General features: G+C 38.5%; 3 protein-coding genes and 1 long non-coding RNA gene across 5 annotated transcripts in view; 2 read left to right on the forward strand and 2 right to left on the reverse strand.

The window, feature by feature from the left end:
• Positions 1-2465: 2465 nt before the first annotated feature.
• LOC118563233 lies at positions 2466-6137 on the reverse strand. Its single transcript, XR_004931124.1, has 3 exons — positions 5608-6137; positions 3066-3172; positions 2466-2649 (listed from the first exon to the last, which is right to left on the reverse strand). It is a non-coding gene; the product is annotated as an uncharacterized LOC118563233 (long non-coding RNA).
• Positions 6138-8381: 2244 nt separating this feature from the next.
• On the reverse strand, positions 8382-12185 carry birc5b (baculoviral IAP repeat containing 5b). Of its 2 annotated transcripts, none has more exons than XM_021318493.2 (4): positions 11985-12185; positions 9396-9505; positions 8634-8751; positions 8382-8549 (listed from the first exon to the last, which is right to left on the reverse strand). In XM_021318493.2, the coding sequence occupies exons 1-4, from the start codon at positions 12108-12110 to the stop codon at positions 8517-8519; spliced, it is 387 nt and encodes a 128-aa protein (XP_021174168.2). In that variant the 5' UTR covers positions 12111-12185; the 3' UTR covers positions 8382-8516. The 2 variants fall into 2 exon arrangements, with proteins under 2 accessions (XP_021174168.2, XP_012721927.2); XM_012866473.3 differs by having other exon boundaries at positions 8384-8554; positions 11985-12182.
• Positions 12186-16961: 4776 nt separating this feature from the next.
• The window catches only part of znf385a (zinc finger protein 385A), a 112652-nt gene continuing 105071 nt past the window's right edge, over positions 16962-24542 (forward strand). The window contains exon 1 of the mRNA XM_021318488.2: positions 16962-17243. Within this exon, the coding sequence (XP_021174163.2) occupies positions 17231-17243 (13 nt within the window). The 5' untranslated portion in view covers positions 16962-17230. The remainder of the gene's footprint in view (positions 17244-24542) is intronic.
• On the forward strand, positions 18868-20531 carry LOC118563238 (the record flags this gene model as incomplete). The annotated part of the gene is made up of 3 exons (XM_036137613.1): positions 18868-19088; positions 19319-19601; positions 19761-20531. Coding segments are annotated over 3 exons (1176 nt in total), but the record flags the coding sequence as incomplete, so codon positions are not given.

Here is a 24542-nt window from a genome sequence, read left to right on the forward strand (position 1 = left end):
CATGAATAGTTATAAAAGTAAATAATTACACGAATGGAAAAAAAACAAAACAAAAATACATTAACAAGCTGAGAACAACAGTCTAGTCCAGAGTTCATATCATTTTGGACAAAAACAACATTTCACAGTTTGTATTTGGGATGACCCGATCCAAGTGTCGGCTTGAATCCAAGTGTCCCAATCAGGTCTTTTTAATTATCAATATTGTGAGTCCCTGCTGACACCCCATCTCCTGATACCTGTGCTTGGTCTCCTGTCTGTGATTGTTACAGTAGTAATTGTGTGTAGTTTCTCTTGCAAAGCTTGCACAAGAAATCACACACTCACAATCCCTTATTTGTCTTCTGAAATTTCTGAAATATTGCTGGCATTCCTACAAAAAAGTATCTTAAACAGACCTCAGATTTCTGTCCATATTAGCATGAAATTATTCAATATTTAAGGGAGTGGTGGCCTGGTGGTTAGAGCAGGGCACTTGCCTTGTGGAGAGATGTCAGGTTCCTGGGTTTGAATCCACTTTGGGTGCCTGAGCAAGAACCTTAGTCCCTTAATATTCCCTCGTTACCTCACAGGTTGTTTCAGTCAAACTTTTTTTTAAGTGCATTTTGAAGTATCACATTAGATATTTTAAAAGTTTGCACCCAATTCGCATGAGAATTGGATTGGATGGCAGCCCAGTGCACCCTAAAAGGGATGGATTAAACACAGAGGACAAGTTTCATTGGAATGTGTATTGCAATGACAAAAAACAAAAGCTGTTTATTAGTTGCTGCAGAACTGTAGTAATTTCACCACAACTTAAAAGCCATGTTTCCATCCAATTCTCATATTCATTTTGAGGGAACATTTAAAATGTTGCAAAAGAAGAAAAGGCAAATCAGATGTGTTTCGATCTACTGTTTTGTAGCGAATTAACTAGGTGAGGCAAAGTGTAATGTCGTCATTCATTGACGGTACGCATGGCTGTGATAAACAGGAAATAGATGTTGCAAACTAGCATAGACCACAGATCAGTAATGGAGTGAGGTTTTAATGAATGTGTTGTTTTTTTTCACCGATGAGACTAAGAAATGATCGAGTCTCTTTGTCGGTCCACATGTACCTGTTGTTGCTTGTTGTTTTTGAGCCTTATGGGAACATCCGGAAGAAGCCGGGAGTAGAATTAGTTGATCAGTCATGTGCAGTAAATGTTTGCTACTTCAGAACTAAGTCGACAAAGTCAATCCATCTCCTCTGTAGCACATTTTCTCTCTTTGGAAAAAGTCAAAAACAACTTTAAATGAGGACTAAAACTGTTTTGCGAAATTTAGCACTACCCTGACCGGTGTTAAGTAGTCTTAAGGTATCCCACAATCCTTTGCGTGACATGCCGTATAATCGCCGCCCACCGCCCGGGAATCAACGAAAATGTACAGAGTTAAGAGAGCACACACTTTGTAGTTAATTTTTGGAAGGCTGTAGGCTCGGATTTGATTTGAATCATCCATGTGTGTTTCTGTCACATGACGTCGGAGTTAAAGGCTGTCCAAAATTGACACAGCAGTCCAAAGCTCCTCTTCTCTCCATGATAGAGTTCTTACTGTTGACCCCGGGAAAAGTTACTGAACTGAAACTAGGGGCAGGAGTTAGGGGCTATTATTAAAGATATTTGGATGGAGCCTAAGACTTTTGGAAAAAGGCATCCATCATTACTCCTCATGATGTTGTCCACTTTGCCTGGTGGTGCAAGTACAGCCAGTTGAGATTACAGTTCACTTCAAATTGCTTGGAATTCCTATTGACAGTAAACTGAACTTTAATGATCAAACTATGGGCGTGTTTAAGCGCTGAGAACCCATGTCATTCACAAGCTTAGATTCTTCTCCATCCAGCCAGCCCTCCTGTTTATTCTGTATCGTAGCATCATCGCTCAATTGGGACTAATTGCTCTTTCACAATGCTTCCTCTCAACAATAAAAACATGTTGAGAATTCGTCATACTGGTTAAAAACCAGTATTACTCCCTGTCTGGCGGTCCTTGTTAACGCTGCCAAACTCTCTTTATCAGTCATGGCTGCCATCATCCTCTACATTCATACTTCACCATACTCCCCTATAATCATGGATACAGGCAGATACCCTTTAAACATCTCACCAGGGAAAAAGCTTTGTCCCAACCATTGTCACAGCTCTCAATTTCCTCAGCAGAGAGTATAACAGCACCATCTTAGAACTTATAGCAATTATCAATCCATCAGCATTTAGATAAAATACATGTCATGTCCTACTCTCTAACTTTACTCCATGTTTTTTGTACTATATGTTTTTGTAGATATTTGAACAGCCTGCCTGCGATAGACTGGCGACCTGTCCAGTGTGTACCCCGCCTCTTGCCCATTGACAGCTAGGGATATACACCAGGACCCCTCGCAACCCCACAAGGGAAAGTTGTGTTAAAAAAAATGGATGGATGGATGAACGGCCTTTAAATGCAAATTTATTTTTGAGTACAGTAAAGTATGAATCTGAATTTGAACCTCACTCGTCATGCTATGTTTATAGAGCTCAAGCTGTTGTGACAAGAAACTGGATTTAGGCCGGGGGTCTCCAGCTTCAGTCCTCAAGAACCAATGTTCTTCTGCTTTTAGATGCATCCCTACTCCAACGCACCTGAATCGAGAGAGAGAGAGAGAGAGAGAGAGAGAGAGAGAGACTTACTGTTTTCTGCAAAGGTGTGCAGTAAGATAGAATCCTGATTAAGAACACTAGATGGGAATCAAGATTATTTTAAATACAGTGAAGCAGCCTTATCAGCTGCAACTCTGCATAGTGAAGCTACAGACTTTTAAACAGAGTTACATGAGATTGAGTTCCTTAACTTTAATAAAAGTATTAGACAGGGACATGGTATTGCCCGATGCCTGATTAAAAAGAACTTCAGGGATGTAAATCTTATTTTATACAAGATTTTAAACTGACAATAAGATAACCTGAAATTGATTAATTTTGGCAAAATAAAAATACAAACTTTGGCGTATAACTTTTTTTTTTCTTACAGTGAAGTATAACCCGGGCTCTTTTCTTACCTCTTATTCTCTTGTGCTTATATTTCACTTTTGTGTCCAGGACATTTAATCCAACGGGCAAACAAGAGTGTCCCACACTAAAATAAAAAGTTCCTGATCCATAGGAGCTGGATGAAGGGATAAAGCATTGTGATTAAGACCGTATTAATGGGGCCATAGGAGGATGGAAGGCTTTAATCAGTGTCTGTGTGGCGATAATCCTCCTGCCTTTAAGCTGAGGCAAACAAATGATCCCCCACCCCTGTCCTAGGCCTCAGTGTGCAATCACACTCACAACTCACTGGTCTAGTGAGGCTGATGGGGTTCTAGGGTCTCTACAGGTTGTGAGCTGGAGCACCATAAATGTAGAGAAATTACAGAAACAGCTAATTATGGAAAGAGAGTAGAGAATTGATTAAAATATTGACATTGGAAACATTTCCACATTTGACCTTACAGAATCATTCTAAAACTAACCTGAGTACAAATCTCTTTTGAAAATAACTACATAAAATAATAATTAATCAAAAAGTGAAAACATGTGAAAACATTTCTGCATTCACGCGCAATCCTTCAGTCTCATACACAGTTTGTGAGACTGAAGGGTTGTGTGTCTAACCAGGTAGTCAGCAGCACAGAAGCACCACAGGGGACTGTGCTCTCACCATTCCTTTTCACTCTTTACACCTCAGACTTCCAAAACAAGACAGACTCCTGTCATCTGCAGAAATATTTTGATGATTCTGCTGTCTGATGCATCAGAGGTGGACAGGAAGGTGATTACAGGGTGCTGGTGGCATCTTTGTGGCATGGTGTGGAAACAATAATTTCCTTCTGAATGTGTATAAAATTAAGGAGATGATTGTAGATTTCAGGAGACATAGGAATAGGTCCAACACGATTGCCATACTGGGAGAAAAAGTGAAGGGGGTGGAGGAGTATAAATACCTCGGTGGTTATCTGGACAACAAACTGGACTGGAGAGGCAACTGTGAAGCTGCTAACAAGAAGAGACTGACCAGACTGTACTTCCTGAGGAAACTTAGGTCCTTCAGGCTTTGCAGCAAGATGCTGCATATCTTCTATAATTTTGTTATAAAGAGTGTGATTTCCTTTGCCGTCATCTGTTAGGGTAGCAGCATCAGAGCAACTAACTTAGAGAAGCTCAACAAGCTGATAAAGAAGGCAGGCTCTGTTCTGAGGACCCTTCTAGAACCTCTAGAGATGACTTTACAAAGAAGGATTCTTTATAAAATTAATAACATTATGGGAAACCTTAAGCATCCTCTTCATTAGACTGTTGTACAACAACAGAGTTTCTTCAGTCGGACGCTTCCTCAGATCTGCTGTAAGATTGGTACAGGAGATCCTTCCTGCCTGCTGCCATCACCATCTACAAAAACTCGTTGAAGAACCCTGCATGACGAGTTACATCAGCATTTATTTTCCTTTGGGATTAATAAAGTATTTTTTAATTGAATTCAATTCATAAAATATGTAAACGCAATTTATTAAATATGTAAACCCTAAAAAAAATTAGTTACATAAGCATTCAAAACTATTACTTAATTTTTTGAAGCCCCCTTGGCTGCAATCACAGCCTCAGGTTTGCTTGGTTGTGTCTCTACAAGCTTGATGCACCACTTTTGAGGTATTCCCATTCTACTCTTTCCTGCAGAGCCATTCAATCTGTACAGATAGCTGGTGAAGATTATCAGTCATCAAGGTCATGATCATTCCAAAAAAAACAAAAAACAAACAACTGGACTTTTTTCCAAATTTTGAGGACGTTTCGCTTCCCATCAAGAAAGCTTTCTCAATTCAAATGTCTGGAGTAGTGTGGAGTTCCAAGTTTTATATTATTGCAACAAAAGGCCTTGTTATGGCTTAGATAACATGCAAATTAAAACTTAAAATTAAATGGTGGACCAGTTTCGGTTTAATTTGCCTGTTATATAAGCCATAGTAAGGCCTTTTGGGGCAATAATATAAAACTTGGAACTCCAAGCTGTTGTTTTGTCTTATCATTTTTTTGGAAAGCTGTACAGATATGCTAGAGTATCACGTTGTCATGAAAAACTAAACATATGGGCCCAGCTCAGAACCAAGGACCTCTTTGCCGTGATCAACTACATGTTGATCATTGTTTAAAAATGTAAAACTTTTTTTAAAATAAAAATTACAAGTTTGATTATAACAGTTCTTAGATTGTCTAAGCCACTGCTGGTACCTGTGCTGGGTGTAGTAGCTAATACTTAGAACACATTCTGATAAAGTGTGTGTGGTAAATATTAATCCATCCATTGATCCATACCTGCTTTTCCATGAAGTTTGCGGGGTTAATATTAATAATTAATAACAGCCAATTACTGTTAGCAAAACAAACTAATGGAAATCTGTTCTCTGTATTCGAAATGCTTCCTTTTTCAATATGTCATATCTCTAAAAAGTCTTATATCTGTCTTTTTAAAATAAAAATGTCACATTTATGTTACATGTTTCAGGTTTTTTTCCCCCTCAGATCAGATGTAGGATGTACCTTAAACAATGTTTTTCTACCTACCTGCATTTTCCACCTTATGTTCACTATGTCCTGCATTTTGACTTTGATTTTCTGAAACAAAGAAAAACTTAAATAAGATTAAATGAAAAGATAAATATAAAGCAATGCTCAGAAGAGAGGATGAAGAAGTGCAACTAGCAGGTTCATTACCTATGGAAGTGGGTGTAAAGTGTGACATTGTGTGCATAAGGATAAGGGACGAACCTTCCCCTCCCAGAGTTCCCTCTGAGTATTAGGATGTAGGAGTTAAAGAGCTTCTAATGGGATCTGGATGCTGTCGTGTTTACTGTGGCCCCCCTTTGCACGCCCACTGCATTGTGGAAGTTTCTGGGCTCAGCGATACCACAATGGGCTGAGTGAAGGGACAGATGGAGGTCCCTTAGGAAGAAGGAACAGAGAAAAAAAAACAGCCAAGGTAGGAGGGTCGTGGTGTCTGAGAAAGCAGGCAGCAAGAATACCCAAATCCAGACATGGGTGAAAATTTGAAGTGGAGGAGGGTAAGGGAAAAAAAAAAAACTTAATCAGGCCTTAAGAGCTATTTATCAATGCAATACAACTCAAACTGGTTCTTATTAGTCTGAAACCACTTTAAAGTCATGACATTTGTGTGATCTTCCTTTTATATTTTTAAAGTTGGTTAGATTGTTGTTAAGTACTTTTAATGGGAAATAAATGAGTGAAGCTAAGAGAATACGCATGAGAATGCAGTTCACCATTGGGTATACTAATGTTTTTGTTATCGATACAGTCTAAACTGAAACCGATTCAAATCTGGTTGTAACAAGGGTCATTTAACCATTAAAGTGTTAATGTTATGTATTTAGTGAATACAGGAATTGGGGGTGAGGGGTGTCTGATGGATGCTGATGAGGATTGTGGACAAGAGCTGGAGGAGGGTTGAGGGAGGTCCGAGTGGTAGGAGCAACAGATGGGGCCTAATGCAAAGCTCAGGTTGTAAAGTTTCTGTTAGTAACATCTGTCTGTCCATCTGCTACATTTTGTTTACAGTTTGCATTGCTGAAACCTGGTAATTAGTGAACTGGGCTTGAGGTGATCAATATAATCATTTTCACAGTGGGTTTTATGTCAGAGCATGAAAAATAACTGGAGTGTCCTCCAGTTTATTTGATAAGTAAACTTAATATGTTGATTTATGCCCATATTTCTCAAAACTCCATTTGGCACTAGTGTTACTGCTGTTGGTATGTGGAAATAATGTTGGTTTCAGTTGTTTACAAGGCTAATATATAAAACTCAGCAGTAATATAAAGCTAACACCACAAAAATCCACAGAACAGCAGGTCAAGCAACTTGACCTTTGTTTCAGACAGATACAACTCAAATTTAAAGTCTAGGAGAGAAGCACAAACTAAAGCAGACAGTGACTCAAGAATATAAAGTGCTGGTGGTTACTTATGCCTTCTCTTAGTTACATCTGAATTTATGACTTAGATCTAACAATAACATCAAACCCAACTTATTTATAAATCAGAAAAAAAAACCCAGAAGGATTTGGAGTGATTGTACTCAAAAGAGTTTCATAGCTACCATTAGAAAAGAACAGCTCTCTAATTACGCAGCAGTTACCATGTCTTCCCACACAACAGCCATGTTGGATTTTGAAGTTGTGGTTTGATGAGAACTTTTTTTTTTAATTGTTAATTCCTCTTCACAATACGGATCTTTTGCATATTCTCTTTTCTAAACGTGTCTTGACAACATGGTGGCACTTAGAAAACAGTACTTGAGTTGGTTTTAGGTTGAAGAAATCACAAAATAGGTGGATAAACACTACTTATAAAATGGGTACCAGCCCTGATAAAGGCATACACTAGCGATGAAATATGCTTATGGTGTTCCTAATTATTTAATTTTTCCTAACTGAAACCACCATTCTAACCAATAATTTAAATCTCAATTTGCAAGGTTTAAGTTTTTAATCTAGTGAAAATATGATTTTTTTTTTGAGGGGTGGGGGCGTGTTGGTTAGGAATACATTCCCAAATCCAAAGCATAACAGTTTTATTAGAAATGTTACATCACCAATGGGGTATTTTAGTTATTTTGTCTAAAAATACTCTTGAAATTGCTCTGCTGTGAGCAGATCAAGGAGAATTAAGCAGCTGATCTGAGCTCAGTGGCCGGAGTGTTATATTAGACATTAATCCAAAACAGTGGAAGGTTGCAGAAGGGATGCCATCTTTTAATCCAAAAACCCCATCCATTTTGCTCTCCCATCAGACAGGAGAACACAAATTTATACTTTACCATTTTGCAAACAGTGGTACTCTGTGCCACCTCCAGGATTTGTTGCATAAATGTCTTTCCTGCAGTTTGTCAGCTGAAATTTCCTGCAATTCTTCCTTCCTTCCTTCTCAGTTCCTCTCACAGGGCAAGAAGTGTCCTAGCAAGCCATCTTAGAGAGTTAAGTGTCCCCCGAAATGTAACAGATGTTACTGGGGCAACAGTTGGTATTGAAAAGGAGGGGCTTCAGGCCATCTGTCCAGGGTCAAGGTTTGAAAGGATGTGGTGGAGATCGTGGTGCATTCAGGAAAAATGGTAAGTATTCAAGTTAAAGAGGAGAATATAGCCCACATTGTAATCCTGCTCAATGTGGGCTTTCATATCAGATGACATCATTTGTGATGTTTTCTAATGAGAGCGTGGCCAGTCCATGGAGCCGTCAATGGCATGACGTGAACCTACACTTAAAGCTCAAATACTCCACCGTGTGGTCAGAGACAGTACTACAAACCATGTTTCTCCACAAAACTTTATTCTCATTTAAAAAAAAACAAAAAAAGTGTTCAAGGAAAGTTTAAGATATTTTTTACATTTAAAATATTAGTCCCAGCAATTATTCTCTCTCCAACATAGATTTTAGGATCTCAAGAATTCGATCTGCTTCATCACACATTTCTACTATCTTCTTCCGAATAATCCTGTTCTAGGAAAAGAAACAAAACAACTTTTAGATCCAAAACTGCAGAAGTTTCTTAAAGATTATTCCATGTATCACTACTTACAATGTAGGTTTTCAGCCTGTCTTTTTCAAGGTTGAAGTATTCAGAGACAGTCAGCTCAGTATAGTCCTTATTCTTTAATAAGAATCCACAGTTAGGGGAGCGTTTTCCATGCTCAGACCTGATCAGATAAAAAAAGTGCCCAATATCACATATTTTTTTCCACAATATTCAGATTTTAAATACAAAAAATTCATAATTACAAAAGATGTTAATCATGTTAACAAAACAAATGAGAGATCACCAAAAAGTATCCATACCATCATCCTGTTCATGGCCAAAACTTCAGACAGAAAGCAAGTTGTTAGTTTTTATTATTCTGCATCACTAAAGTTGTCAGGTGTTTATACTGAAGTTCAATACTACATTTAGGTTTAACAAGCTTTTATTGTGAAATGTATCAGAATTTAAACCCCTTTGTAGGTTTTCAGAGGAATTAATGGCTAACGTTCGAGATATTTATCCCTGAGCTACCCAGTCATCATGCCCCTTATGACATGGTACTCCATGATGAGGAAGTTCTCTCTTCCCCCCTCCCCAATTCTCTATGAAGAATAGGGAAAACCTTTAAAAAAAAAAAAAAAAAAAAAAAAAAAAAAAAAAAAAAAAAAAACCTAAAAAATTAATATTACTTTTTTGGATGAGAAGTTTTAAAGTCTTCTTTTGTTTAAAGACAAGATTTCTGTCAGCCAGGATGTAGCCTTAAGAGCCTGCGGGGTGATGTAGAAACTCGTGGTTTAGAATAGCAAATGTGCTTTTTCTCACCCGGGATCATCATCTGGCTCCCAGCCCTCGAGCTCAAGCAGACAGAAGAAACAGCAGGCCACGTCTGGTTCATTCTCACTGGGGCAGTGGACAAAACCAGCCTTGGCCATCTGCACAGACAGAAACACTAAAATCATTCCTCCTTCACATTATTGTAAACAAGTTGAGTTTATTAGTTTTGAGGGGGATGAAGCCAGGATTTCCCCTTGATCCCAAGGGGGGTATCGTGACTTGCAGCAATAGTAATGAAGTCAAGTGTCAGCAGCTCATCAATAACAACACATGGAGGGTGAGCAAAGAAATATCTGAAACTTGTACCTGCTGAGCTATAAATCAGAAGCTATAGATGACTTGGATGAATGGCTCATATACATACATGGACAATTATTGCATTTTAACATTTTATTAAAGCACAATTTACAGTTCTCAGATTAGCACAAAAGCTGCCTTGCCAAACCTTCAGTACATCATCCCAGGGAGCTATGATTTAATTCTAAATAATAAATAAAAAAAAAAGATTCAAAAACATGTTGAAAGCATATGATTTAGGTTTTTTTTTATATATATTTTTTTATATTTTTTTTTTTTTTTTTTTACAATAAAACATTAAACATAAGACTAAGTTGTAATGATTTTCATATTCATTAACTGCACATTAAGGTTATTGAAAAGTTGACTTAATGTATTACATTTTAAATTGCCCTGAACAATCAAAGTGAACCACTGATGATCTCTATTATTGTCTGAGCATTAAAAACCTATATTACATTTTAAAGTACCAGCAATAGCAGCGTTTGTCAATTATTTCCCACAAAAGCAAAAGCGCAAGTTTACATTTGTCATTGTGTGTATGATATTTACAGACAAAAGATAATATATACCAGGGGTTTAAACCCTGGTCCTCCACACTGTCCTGCATTCAAACACCTGAAGTAATGAGTGATTAACAGGCTTCTCCAGCCTTTGACGGTGGCTGAGGAGGTCATGCAATCATTTGATTCAGGTGTGGTGGAGCACAGACATCTAAAACATGCAGGACAGTGGATCCTGAGGACCAGGGGTCCGTTCTTCGTACGTTGCTTAAAACATCCAAGATCAAATGAGACATCCAAGATGATTTCATCCGGCTAATCATGATCCGGCTAATTGGGTTCTTCGAACACACCTGTTGTTTACGATTAGTATCACTGGATTGAGTTATCTGAGACAACTGCGCGTTCATGCGTTTGTTTAAAAGGGGAAATGTATCGATAGTAGAAACATTGATCAGTAACACTGCTATTGGCTGTTCAGCATGGCCAAAGAACGCCCACAGTTTTTTTTTTCCCAGCAGAACAAAAGCTTTTAATGGAAGGTTATGCCGAATTTGAGTCATTAATTAAAACACCTAAAAATCTGTTAAAGCCAGGAGAGAGGGCTGGCAAAAAGCAGCAGACAAATTAATGCTTAAATACTGTCCATGGTAGATGTTTCTATCACTTTCTACAGTATTAATTTTTGCATTTTAATAATCTCATATTTACTTTGTTCTTTTATGTCAGAGCCTCCACGGGACCCACTAGAACATGGGGACAAGTAAAAGTGAAATACAAGAATATTCTACAAAATGGTAGCCTTTAATTATTATACTGTATTTTAAAAAGGCACTTGTTATGTCAAGAGATCCAAATTTCAGTGTCATTCCTTAGATACGGGAAGTAAAGGACACGTGCAAACTGGGAATTTTAAAAAAAAAAAAAAAAAAAAAAAAAAAAACAATCTTTATCCATAAAAGATGAAAATTTTCCTTTTCCAAGTCATCCACAGTTTACATGGTAAAACTGTATTGCTCCGTGTCTAGATAATCCAACCATAGTTTTTTCTAATACAATATACGGCTCGACAGGAAGCAAGCCTTTCAAAGTAAACTAAACTTCACAATAAAATGGCCCGAACAAATCTTCTTACTGAATAGGATAAAAATAAAAAGCAAACCACCATACAAATAACTTAAAATTTAGATTTATGGCTCCAACACCACTTTTTCCTCTTTAAAAGCCACTGTTAAATGATGTGTTTGTCTGTTTATAACAGCCACCACGAAAAATCTCTACATTGTCGCGCTGCTCTAAAGGATCCTGTCTATTGCGCAATACGCGATTAATTCGAAAAACTCTGCAAATTATTCTTGCACCTTCCGCAACAGGTTGCAGTCATAAAAATGGACATAGCTACGGCAGACTTCCCATCTCCTCCGCTTATACAGCCGTGATCTAATCTTGTTTACATGAAATAAGCCTGCTCTGGAGCAGGCTCAAGCTGGCGCACTTGTTGCTATGACAATAAGTACAGGAAGTCTTTCGAAAAACCAAACGATCCAAGATCATGCCAAATCGTCAACAATGAAATCCTGCTAACTGAGTTAGCGACGTACGAAGAACGGACCCCAGGGCTGAAGACCCCTAGTATATACACTATAATAGTATATTATCCAAAGTTCTTCCTTCCTAAATAAATAAATTGAGCAACACAATTATATTCCATATTCCTGTTGTCATTCCTGGCATTCTGAAGGATCAAGATGCCCCAGCTGTGTTGATGCCTTCTTACCTTTTCAGGTGTACAGTTGCAGTCCTCTCTAAATGGCCAATCTGCAAAGGTCTGCTCCCGCTGATTGTAACAGTACATTTTGTTGTATGTTAAAAACCTTTCTGTCAGCTGGTCAATGCTCGCCATGCTTCCAGCTACAACAGCCTCAGGCCAACACCAAATTGAACTCCCAGGTTGGAGCCAGGACTGTTGGATATGTGCTGCCAACTCCACAGATGTTTCCACTTTAGGTCTGATTGAATACCGCTCAGGGTCACGGTGGCCACCGTTAACAAAGTTCTGTCAGCTTATTGCTTGTAAAGTTGTCGTCATGGATTTAAATGAGCTTTTTTGTCTGTTAAATTTTAAATTCACATTTAAAGCCAAACCAGAGAAATCAGGTTCAAAATGATAAACGTGTAAGGTTTCAGGAGTTTGAGTTTGACACATTTCATTTCTAAGTAAAAGATTTCAAAATTACCCCTTGAATTTTGATTGTTTTATTTGTTTTTAGAGATGGGAAAACTGAGTTTATATGTTGATGAAAGACCTAACCACATCCAAACATGGTCCTCCGTGTGGATTTTAACTTTGCAGGTCCACTGTGTTTTCTGAGGTCCAAGTTCAACATCTACCAGGATGTTTTAGATCACTTTATGCTCTTCATTTTTTTTTATTGGTGGATTGCAAACAGCTTCAAGGTGCATACCACCACCTACTGTACAAGAGTATGTAACTTCACGACCTCCACAAACTAAATTCTATTTTCCGGGTTAGTATTATGTAAGTATATAAGTAATGTTTTTCTAACATTATAAATATCTTGTTTGTCCCCTTCTGTACCAAATAATCCTTTCAAACTCTATTTTTGTCCTGCCTTTTGTGCCCTTTCCTTCAATTTCTCTCTTTCAGCTAAATATACTACACACTGTCCATTAGTTATTTTCCCTATTCTATATAGAATATAATTTAGTAATGTATGAACTAGCCATAATCTCATTATCACTTCTTCTCTTCTATTTTTTCCTCCTAAATTCTTCGTTACTACTGACTTTTGTATTTTATATAAGTCTCTCCCTTTCTTGTCTTCATTCCATCTTTTCTGTCATATTTCTAATTATTTTCTTTTGATTATTGCTTTACCCTCATCTTTCAGTAAAATTCTATCTATAATAGTATACATCTCTATATTTATTCAGTAATAAACCATCTCCTGTACTTATGGAACCATTATATATCCTGCACTTGCTGCTATTGCACTTATGGTTAGACCTAAACTGCATTTCGTTGCCTTGTACCTGTACCTGTGTAATGACAATAAAGTTGAATCTAATCTAATCTAATCTAATCTAATCTAATCTAATCTAATCTAATCTTTCCCAAATGGAACATGTAGTGTTATTTCCTTCCCTAACACCCTTTTAGCCAGTTTATCTGCCATTTAATTTCCGTTTACCCCTTCATGTGCTGCCATCCAACAAAACTGTATATTAATACCACCCCTGCGCAATCTAAACAAACTGTGATGAATTTCTTGGACTCTGCACATGATCAGCAACCTTAACTACTCATAGTAAACAGATACAGAGCCTTGCAGGAGCACGTTTTACTCGTGCAACAGCCACAATTCTCCACATATTTTGAGGTGATTCTATGTGCTCATTTCTTGTTAGTTTCCGCTTGCTGGCTGCGCATGCACACTTCTAGTGTTTATGTATCTGGTTAACTTAGCGGTTAGCATCAGTGTTAGCCATTCATTGTAGCTCCGCTGCTCACACCGTATACTTTGAAAATGGCTGAGAGTCACAAGAAGCAAACAGCATACAAGTTTATGAGAAGAAGGCCTCAGTAGGAAGAAATAATACCAGAGCATATTAAATCTAAGCTTGATAAAGAGGTAGTAGTTGGTGCTGTACTCATAGATTTGCAGAAAGCTTTTGGAACAGTCAATAACAGTGTTTTACTATCAAACCTTTTCTATTTAACTTTTCTCCTGGAGTCTTTACCTGGCTATTGTCCTACTTATTAAATAAGAAACAATGTGTAAAAGCTTGTGATGCATGGTCAAGTAATTTGGTGTGTAACATGGGGGTTCCACAAGGATCAGTGTTTGGTCTTTTACTATTTAGCTTGTATATTAATGATCTTGCTGAACAATGTGTTGGTGTGAATTTGCAGATTTATGCTGATGATATTGTGATTTATGTACATGCTAAAACAGCTGACGTAGCATGTACTAATTTAGCAACTGCTTTGCAAAGGATCACCTGTTGTCATGTATGACTCTAAATGTGAAGACCAGATGTATGACACTCGATAGAAATTTGAATTTTAAGAAACATTTTAAGAACATGACTTTAAATTTAATCTTAAAACCTTTAAACATATTAGACATTGTCTCTCATCTGAGGCAGCTAAGACATTTATGCATGCCGTGATTTTATCCCATATGTCATGCTGTGCTACTTGCTGGGGTCAGGCTGGTGATAGTGTTCTAAGACCTCTCGAGTCTTAATATAAACAGACTCTAAAAGCCTTGAATAAAAAGCCAGTGCACTACCACCACTGTAGGATTCTAGAAAAATACAACTTTTTCAGCTTTGAAAATTTTATATTATTATGTAACTTGTGTCTTGTTTATAACATCGTAAATGGTTTGGCTCTCCCTCCGCTGTCTGATTTTGTGTTTATTTTCTGTTTCGAGACAATTTGATCTACAAGAATTTCATCAGTGAGAGATTGTACCATTCCATTTCGACATACTGTTACTGGGCAATCGGGTTTTTCTGTAAAGGCAACTAATCAGTGGAATAGACTGCCTGATGATGTGAGGAGCTGCCGTTCTCTGATAGCTTTCAAATTTAACTTGAAAATTTTTTTGAAAACTGCTGAGATATGTCGTCATTAAATATATAAATGTGCATGTGTGTCTGCGTTTGTAGTGTGATTAGAACAGAATTTGTAGTGTCGCTTTATTTTATTATTGTATTGCATAACATTTTTTGTAATCTATTAACCGACTGCAGATGCAAATTAGTTTATGATATACTCTGGTGCAGCGCATGAAATGGTGATATTTATGCTTGAGCTGCACATTGTCCCCTTTTAAATGAAGTTAGTATAATTATTTCAAGGCTAGCTAGCAATTGTCACCTGAATTAAGGCTCGGACTTTGACCAAACTATTGTAATACACGATTATGCTTTGGTCTAAGCCACGCTACTACAGCTCCTGCTGTATGTTTAAGGTGTATGCTTTGCTGAAAGGTGCACCTCCTCCCCAATTTTGAGTCTTTTGCGATGTCCAAAAAGTTTTTTTCTCCATCCATCCTTCCATTAACTCTGAGCAACTACCCTGTTCCTGCTGAACAAAAGCATCCCCAGAGCATGATGCTGCCACCATCATAATATGAAGCCATCAATTTCCACATAAAGCATTTTGCATGTATGCCAAAAACTTCAGTTCAGATCACATCTGACCAGAAAATCTTTGTTCTGGTCTGATGTTCCCCCATCCTTGCTGTCACATGGCTTGTGACAAACTGCAAACTTGATTGTTTATTACTTTTCTACTTCCCATTTGTCAATAAAGAACATATTTACGATGTACACAGCTAATAGTTGACCTGCCACAGTTTCTCCCAACCGAGCCACAGATCTCTGCAGCTCATCCAGAGTTACCATTGGCTGTTAGGCTGCATTTCTGATCAGTGCTTTCATTTTTGTGACGTGTCTCCTGGGTTCATTGGTCTTTATGATGCTATTTGTTCACTAGTGTTCTGTAACAACCCTCTGAGGCCTGCACAGTACAGTTGGATTTATACTAAGGTTGAATTATATGCAGATATATTTACAAATTAACCCACTTTGGGGGCATTTGGCCACAGTGGATTTTATTTAAGGTTATCAGAGTTAAGACGGCTAAAAAGAAATGCGATCCACTTTTTTTTTCTTTTTCTCGATTTTCAAAGACGTGTAAACTTCTACATACCATTTGACAATAAATCTTCCCAAAAAATATGTATTGCAATGTCCGGTTACAATGTGACAAAATGTGAAGAAAAGTTTAAGGGCTATGAATACTTTTGCATAGCATTGTATTTTTCCTGAAATGGATTTGTCAGACATGAGGTGCAGTTTCCAAATGGTCCTTAACTAATACAGAGTAAACATTTACGTAACATTCAAACAGGCAATCGTTTAACGGTTTTCTGTGTAAGCTTTACAAGCCTGTTTATTACTGTGAGAAATGGAGATGACCCAGTCTGCAGTGAGTCTCTGTAACACTACCTCTCTGGCCCCGGAGTGCTGAAATGTGCTTACAGCTGTACACTGATGTCTCCCCCCCCCTGCCCCCGCCTCCTCCAAAACCTTATCGTTCTGCAGGCTGCCGGCAGAGGAGCTGAGAGACATAGTGTGACTGCACATAAGTCTGAGAGTTGCTGCTTTAATTCATTTCATTTTACCTGCTAAATTACTCTGACAGGTGATGCTGTGTGAGGCTGAACTAAGCAGCAGGTTTAGTGTTTGTGCGTCAGTTCAGTGACTGCTTTGTGCATGTCCTGGAAGGTAGCGGTCACCGGTGAATTCCTGCATCTCCGTGTTACTGTGGTCACGCAGCACTTTTTTCTGTAGTTTTCACTGTTTTTTCAGCTTGTTTTCAGACTTTGCCTTTTGAGATGTTTTATGTGGTCTAGGATTTTTTAATCCACGGGATTTGGTTTCATTTTATCCTTGGTATGGTGAGAAAGTTAAATTTTACAACAATTTTGATTATATTTCTCCTTTGTTGTGTGTTAGACCTGATTTTCTTCTTCATTCCTTCACAGTCCTTTGATATCTGGTCCTTGCAGCCTCCCTGCTCCTGCATTAAACAATCTTCTGACATAACTGCCCTCACCTATTAAGGCCTGCAAAGATAAGCTGCTGGAATCTCCTGCCCAGGGTTTGTTTTCACACGGAGTCGACACTGAGGGGGTAGGGAGGGACTGAAGGGAGGAGGTATGATGTAGAGAGGTGGATGGGAGGTGACCAAAGCAATGTTTAAGTCTTCTCCATGTCCACATGTTCTTTTGGAGAGCCATGGTACCTGGTGTTTGCATGTGCTGATCTGGGAAATTTTCATTTCAATGAAAACTTGAGCTTTATTCTTCTGCCTGAAGAGGCCCACACACTTGGGCAGGAATTTATACAATTTTTCCAACTTTCCTTGCAAGAATTGGACATTTGATTAAGTCGCAGAGCGCTGGAGGATCAAAGGTGTTGCAAATGTGGAGCAGAGGTAAGAGATGAACTGACTCTGTGACCCTCTGCTGCTGGTGTATGTGTCTGTTGCGTGTGATTTCTCCATTTGAATTCATACATTAATCTCTCTGTGGAAATTTTTGTTTACTTGATAGCATATGTTGAGATTAATAAATCAAGTTTAAAGCTGTAAAACATGTTTTATGCTGCAAAAAGACTACGCTCATGTGAATGCCTGAGCATGAATCTCCCCAATCTACATTCTTTTCTCAGATATGTTTACCGAAGATCTGTACCCTCCTGACAGCTCCAGCTGTCTTTTGCTACTCTACTGTTCAGACTGGATTTATAGAAGCTTACATACTTCTGTGTTTACAAGACTAAATGCTTAAAGTTTATTGGCTCCTTGGTAGAAATGGTAAAAAGCATTGATGTAAACGTATCTATTTCTGCAGTACCAGAATCTCACAATAAATCTATTTTTAAAATCTACCTTTAAATTCAGAACATTCGTACAGGGCTGGAAAAAAAATCCTGTTGAGAAACAGATATTTGTATCATAATCATGGGTTACACAAATATGTATACCCATAACAATTAACTAAACACAAGTGTGCATTATAGAAAACTTCAAATTGTTTTTTTTTCCAGAAACCTTTTAATACAAATTAATTTCCCCCTAAAATTGTAAAAAAGACTAAATTTATTGGGCATTTTGATGAGCCACTGGTCACACATGGGGATTATGACCCATATTCATCTTTCCGCTATGCACAGTGAGCGGACAGGAGGTCAAAGAATATCTCCAAAGCTAACTCATGGAAAATGAAGCAAAGAACCTCTTGGGGTCACCAAGTGTCTGCAACAACCATAACACATTACCAATTGATAGTGTGGAAGCATGCCAGGGAAAACCCTTTTCTGTTCTACCAGCACAAGCACAAATGTGTGGGATTCGTTCTGCTTTACAGTATTTCTGAGTTGCTAAAACACTAAAATCCATTCACAAAACCAAAGTTGCAAGTGTACAAACCACTTTATTGATTGAAGCACACAGTTTGTAGAACTTTAAACACTTCTCATGTGGTGAAACACAGCTAGCAAATTGGAATCGCTCTTTGTGCAAAACTGTGAACACATTGTCATTCAAAAAGCACATGTAGCATTTTGGTGCACTTCAACTCAGAATGGCACAACACAGCCCCAAAAGGGAAAGACAAGTAACACACTGTTGTCATCGGTAACACACAAGCACTCAAAATTTAACACACCTGTTTCAAATCAGTAATGTGTTGCACCCAATCAGTAATGGGGATATAAAGCCATGTCAAATCCAACTGGCATGTGTGATTTTCACAATGGAGGGCAGGAGAGAAGGTGGAAGTAGACGTGGACGACGAAGAGGAGGAAGAGACGGAAGAGGAGGAAGAGACGGAAGAGGAGGAAGAGACAGAGGAGGAGGAAGAGACAGAGGAAGAGACAGAGGAGGAGGAGGAAGAGGAGGAGGAGGAGGAGGAGGAAGAGACAGAGGAGGAGGAGGAAGAGACAGAGGAGGAGGAGGAAGAGACAGAGGAGGAGGAGGAAGAGACGGAGGAGGAAGAGACGGAGGAGGAGGAGGAGACGGAAGAGGAGGAGGAGACGGAAGAGGAGGAAGAGACGGAAGAGGAGGAAGAGACAGAGGAGGAGGAAGAGGAGGAGGAAGAGGAGGAGGAGGAGGAAGAGGAAGAACAAGAGCCATCATTTCCAATGAAATTAGAGCAACAATCATACACCATGTTCTGGTTCATGGAATGAGTATGAGGGAAGCAGGACTACGTGTTCAACCAAATATAAGCAGGTTCTCTGTGGCCTCCATTGTCAGGACATTCAGAGAACACAACCGGTAAGTGTACTATCATTTGTGGTCCCTCAAACTTACAGTACAGTATGTACAGTTGTGGAATGTCTCAGTAAATTACTGTAACATCTCTAAAAATTGGCCCTTTTCTTACAGTATTACAGTAAAACTAATAATAGTATTACATAAAAATATATATTTTATGTATTTTACATATTTGGTTACATTGCATTAGGTCTGTCTGTACAATTCTAACAAGATGTTTTATTTGCTAGAATTGAAAGACTGCCACATGCCGGTGGAAGGAGAGGTATATTCTCACAACAGCAGGAGACCATTATTGTCAATATGGTCCTTCAAAATAATCTCATTCGTCTGCGAGAAATACAACAGAGAGTTGAGGAAGACAACGAGAACTTTGAAGGAATCAACAGTGTGAGTCTCTCCACTATTGACCGTGTCCTAAAACGCAACCTGATAAGTCTCAAACAAGCCTACAGAGTACCATTTGAGAGAAATTCTGAGAGGGTAAAAGAGCTACGATATCAATATGTACAAGTAAGTAATATGTAATGTTTAGAGATTATACAGCACTATTGAGTTACTGTACATCTTTACTATGTTGAATGTAATGCAGCATATGTATACAGAGTCATGAAGCCTGGAATGCTAAGTCATTTACGTTATATCAAAATTAACTTGTTTTCATTTCTATAGAGAATGTTTCAACTGGATTCCATGGAGAGGCCTCATGAGTGCATCTTCTTGGATGAAGCTGGCTTCAATCTCACCAAGAGGAGAAGGAGAGGCCGCAACATTATTGGTCAACGAGCCATTGTAGAGTTGCCAGGGCAGCGTGGTGGCAACGTGACCATATGTGCTGCCATCAGCAGCTATGGGGTTATTCACCGCCATGTGACTTTAGGACCTTACAACACTGCCCATCTTATAACGTTTCTGTATGCTCTACAGGAAGCATTACTGAGACGTGAAGAGGGAGGTGATGAGCAACCACAGCATCCCATGTACGTGGTAATCTGGGACAATGTGAACTTTCACCGTGGTCCTAGAATACGCGAGTGGTTTGAAAATAACCCACGTTTTATAAATGTGTGCCTCCCACCATACTCGCCCTTCCTCAATCCCACTGAAGAATTTTTTTCTGCATGGAGGTGGAAGGTCTATGACAGAAATCCTTATGCACAGGAAAATCTCCTTCAGTCAATGGATGCAGCATGTGACGACATTGGAGTGGAATCGATTCAAGGTTGGATTCGTCATGCTAAAGGATTCTTTCCCCGTTGTTTAGCAAGGGACAGGATTGCCTGTGACGTTGATGAGGTCCTGTGGCCTGACCATGCCCAGAGGCATGATGCTGAGGCAGAATGATTCCAAGACATTGCTATCGATCTGCTGCATATTTTGTTTGTGACTATATTTGTGTGCAGGATTGTGCAAGAACTTCATAATAAATCTAATTTTTCCCCTGCTCTGCTTTGAGTGCAGTGTTTTGCATTTATCTCTGTAGTGTGTAATGACTGCTGTGTAGTGTTTATGCATTAGCTGGATGTGTGTGATATCTGAAAACAGTGTTTGGTTTTGGGTAAAGATAACATAGTTCTGAAGCAATTGTTTGATAAAGCAAGACAAGTCAAAGGTTTTGACAGTGTAGCTTAAGTTTGGTGATTTGTGTTTAAGGTTTTGGGAAAGCGAGAGAAAGTTTCAAAAAATGTGTTTTAGCAACTCAGAAATACTGTAAAATAACCTTAATTGGAACCATGCTCTTTGGTCCAATGAGAACAATAACAGGCTTTTTAAAATATGAACATTTGGAAAAGTGTCTCATGCTCTTCGATGGGTATAGAGTAGGATCTGTGATGCTGTGGGGCTGTTTCTCTTTCTAGGGTCCTGGCAACGTTGTTAAATGCACTGCATAATGAACTGCTTTTAGTATCAGGACATTTTAAATAATAATCTCACAGCCTCTACCAGAAAACTGAAAATAGGTCTTAATTTGATATTTCAACAGGAAAACGAGAAAGAATTGCACAACCAAACTCTGAATCCAGCTTCTTCCAAGGTCACGCCATACAGACCTAGAATCTTTAGAACTGAGGGCTGAGATGAAGAGATGAAAAAAAAGGAGAAAAGAGTACTCTGGATGATCTAGAGAAGTTTAGAAAGAAAATTTTTTCAAAAATCCTCATGTTCAAATGAAGATGTAAGTGCTGCCCAATTTGCAAAAGGTTTATTTATTGAGAACAGGATCTAAATAATTGTACCTCCAGTGATTTTGCAAACAAAGACTTCCATGTGACTTTTTCACACATCAATTTTCTATACCCACTTATCTGTGCAGGGTTACTGGGGAGTTGGTGCCTATGTCCGGCAGTCAATGGGCGAGAGGCAGGGTACAATCTTGACAGATCACCAGTCCATCACTGGGCAATATGTGAATGCAGTATTGCAGTATTTAGAACAATATTAGAAAGAATATACAGCTACAAAAATATTAACTTATGACGGTTTTAAACAGAAAAATGTACCAACAGTGTAAATAAACCTTGTTTGTGTTGAATTATGGTGAATTACCTTTAAATGATCTCTTTGTTTTCTAATCACAAAAAAATAAAATAATGTGCAGTTTAAGGAGAGTCTGCAGGAGAATAAAGTTTGACGCAGGGTAAAGGCTGGCTCCTGTTTTCACTCTCACTCGAGAAATGTCAAAGCTTTAAATATAGACTAGAATCTGGGGAGAGGAAAAAAACGATGAGTTCATTGTCTTCATAAATACGCTCACAAACTTAAAAATGCGTCACCTTAGAGCAGGAAATGTTTATTTCAGTGAATTACCTATGTCTTTCATTTAAGAATGGATCAATGACGCGAGCAGTTTTGGAGTAAATGTGTGATTGGAGTCCGTCTAGTGAGAAAGGCGCGCTTTGCACCAGTGGTGATGTGAAAACGTCAGGGCTGTGTGAGAATGTGACGGTCAACATCTACATTCTCCATCCCTGCAGGCAAGTGAGGATTCACAGGTCAGCCACACCCTCCTGTGTAATATCAGTACATCCTGGGAAACCCCAAACTCTCCCTACCTGTCCTCATAAGTTGTTAAGTTTTAATGGGTTACGCTGGGAGAGAAGAGATATTGTTGATTTGTGAAAAATGCAAGACAAAAAAGACATATAATTGATGTGAATGAATAAATCAAGTGCTAGAAATAAAAAAAACACATAAAGACTTGCATGACTGACCTTAGTACAAGCTTTGACTTCATGGGTTAGGTATGATGCTTTTGCAAGGCTTTGAGGGGAGCAAAGCATGCAAACCATAAACAGAAAATCTCAAGTCACGATTCACTTCAGTAATGTTCAGCTGTGCTGATGATCACTAGACAGTATAGGAGGATTAATATCCCCGCTAACAAAAATAATTTACTACTGAAGAAAATACCAATACAGATATGAACATTCAACCTGCTGAATGTGTTTCCGGCCCATTTCCACACCTGATCAATAGTCTAAATTTAGTGGGACGATTATCCCTCACTGTGGCAAACTGATATGCCTGTCAGACTTACAGGCTCAGACTAGTTCAAGGGGAATGGAGAGGCGCTTGTGTTCATTGGCGAGCTGGGTTACATGTTGCCTGTTCAGCGGACCTTTGACCTTCATAGGCAACCTCTAAATTCACCACAGCAGTGGCAACAGAGACCTGAAGCATAATATATGGTCTCAGTGCAGACTGTGTGTCAGTGGAAATATTTTCTATTTAAGAAGAGAAAAGAGCTGAGGAAGATTTGTGGAAAGTCACACAGTGTCTTCAGATATGTGGAGCTGCTGATATGCGAGCACAATATATGTCACGTCTACTCAGTGGATTCTATCTCCTGTGTGTATGTTAAGGCATGTCTTTCAGAATGTTTTTTTTCCTAGACAGGAAGGATTAAAGATTATATATAACTCAGATTTGATTCAACTCTCAAAGACTCCTACAAATCAGCATGACAGATAATCACAAGGCTCTTACAGTTGATAATACAGTTTCTGCAAGCATAGCAATGTCTGTCGATCCACAAAGGCTTTCTTGCAAATCAACTTTTCCTCTAACTTAAGGTCTTTTATTTATTGTCTGAAAAACCATCGGTGGTGTAAAGTGTTTTGTCTGATTCCTGTTTTGTTTCCTGTTTACCTCTAAGCGTGTCAGCATGGCTATAAGTCTATGGCTATAAAAACCACTTTACATGCTGGGATCTGTTGCAGGAATCTTGAAATGTTCTCCTGTGTTGACATGATGGCCCCAATAGAGGGCAGCAAACTTTTAATACAATTCAGGTTCCCATGCTCAGTGTTGCACATTGCTAGACTTAACAGGAATAAAACTGATGCTTAAAAATCAGTAATTTACTTTATGATAAACAATTGATACAAAGATCAGAGCTAAGTTAGCTCAAATTCGTTTTATAAATCTAAAGGTTGTTGCTCTGGTAGTTAAATTAAAGTTGGAATTTCTGGAACATGACTGTAAGTGAGTGGGTGGATGAAGAAGTGATGCAATATCATGCAGCTGGGAGAGAAAGTTAGATACATTACAGCTGAAAGCCCTGATAACGTTTTCCTAATCAGACAAGAATGCTAGCAATGGCTAAAGAGTACAGGGGGCTGTAGGTATTTCACAAACCCTTGTCTGCCCTTAGCTGTTCTCCATGCGAAGTGGATAAAAAAAAAACAAGAAGGATAAAAAAACAGATTTGTTGTCCAGTTTCCTTTTACTAACTAAAGCCTTTTGGTTTGTGTTGTCCTGGCTGATTGGGAATCTACACCACTGTATTGCCCAGGTTTAGTTCTCACATTAGGAACCAACAGACAACTCTTTCCAGAACAGGTCAGAGATTCAGAGGGCCTTACAAACAAATTGGACTTAGACCAAAAAAGTTTCAAGAAGTACCTCAAAATTAATTTTAAAACCCTCAGGAAGCCAAAAAAGCTTGCTTTATGGTCCTCAGCAATTCTGCAGCTGAATTTTAAAGTAACTGTGGGGATTTATTTAGAAATATTTTTTTTAAATGGAAATAAAAAAAAAACTTTATTTGTACCACACTGCATTTCTTTTATTAATCTTGTGGGTCTCTAACTATGGAACACCATTAATCTCTACAGTAACTGAGTGCAACAGTAACATTCCTGACTGTGCGACATACAGCTTCCTCTGAAAGATTTTCTACGTCACCTGGGTTAATAAAATGTTGTGTTGGCATGAAAATGAAGAGCAGCACAAAGAAATTGTTCAGAACTGAAATTGCCCACTCCTTGTGAATTGCATAGAAAAGCAATGTGCGGGCTGACAATATTGAGATAAATCATTGACAGCGGCGAAAAATGGTAACACTTGAAAATATATTAATCCAGAAATGATAAGACATTTAATCATGGGGTAATCAGCCTCTCCTGACATAGATTTCTGTGGCAAATTTCTGCTCCAGCATACAGGCTCCTC

Source organism: Fundulus heteroclitus, chromosome 1 (genome assembly GCF_011125445.2).
Source record: "Fundulus heteroclitus isolate FHET01 chromosome 1, MU-UCD_Fhet_4.1, whole genome shotgun sequence".
Lineage (NCBI taxonomy): Eukaryota > Metazoa > Chordata > Actinopteri > Cyprinodontiformes > Fundulidae > Fundulus > Fundulus heteroclitus.

Coding starts and splice junctions, on each gene's coding strand:
- birc5b (XM_012866473.3), bottom strand. CDS start 12,110: ATGGCGAGCATTGACCAGCTGACAGAAAGGTTTTTAACATACAACAAA. Junction 9,506..11,984: donor GCAACTGTACACCTGAAAAG/GTAAGAAGGCAT, acceptor CTGTCTGTGCAG/ATGGCCAAGGCTGGTTTTGT. Junction 8,555..8,633: donor ACAGGCTGAAAACCTACATT/GTAAGTAGTGAT, acceptor TTCTTTTCCTAG/AACAGGATTATTCGGAAGAA.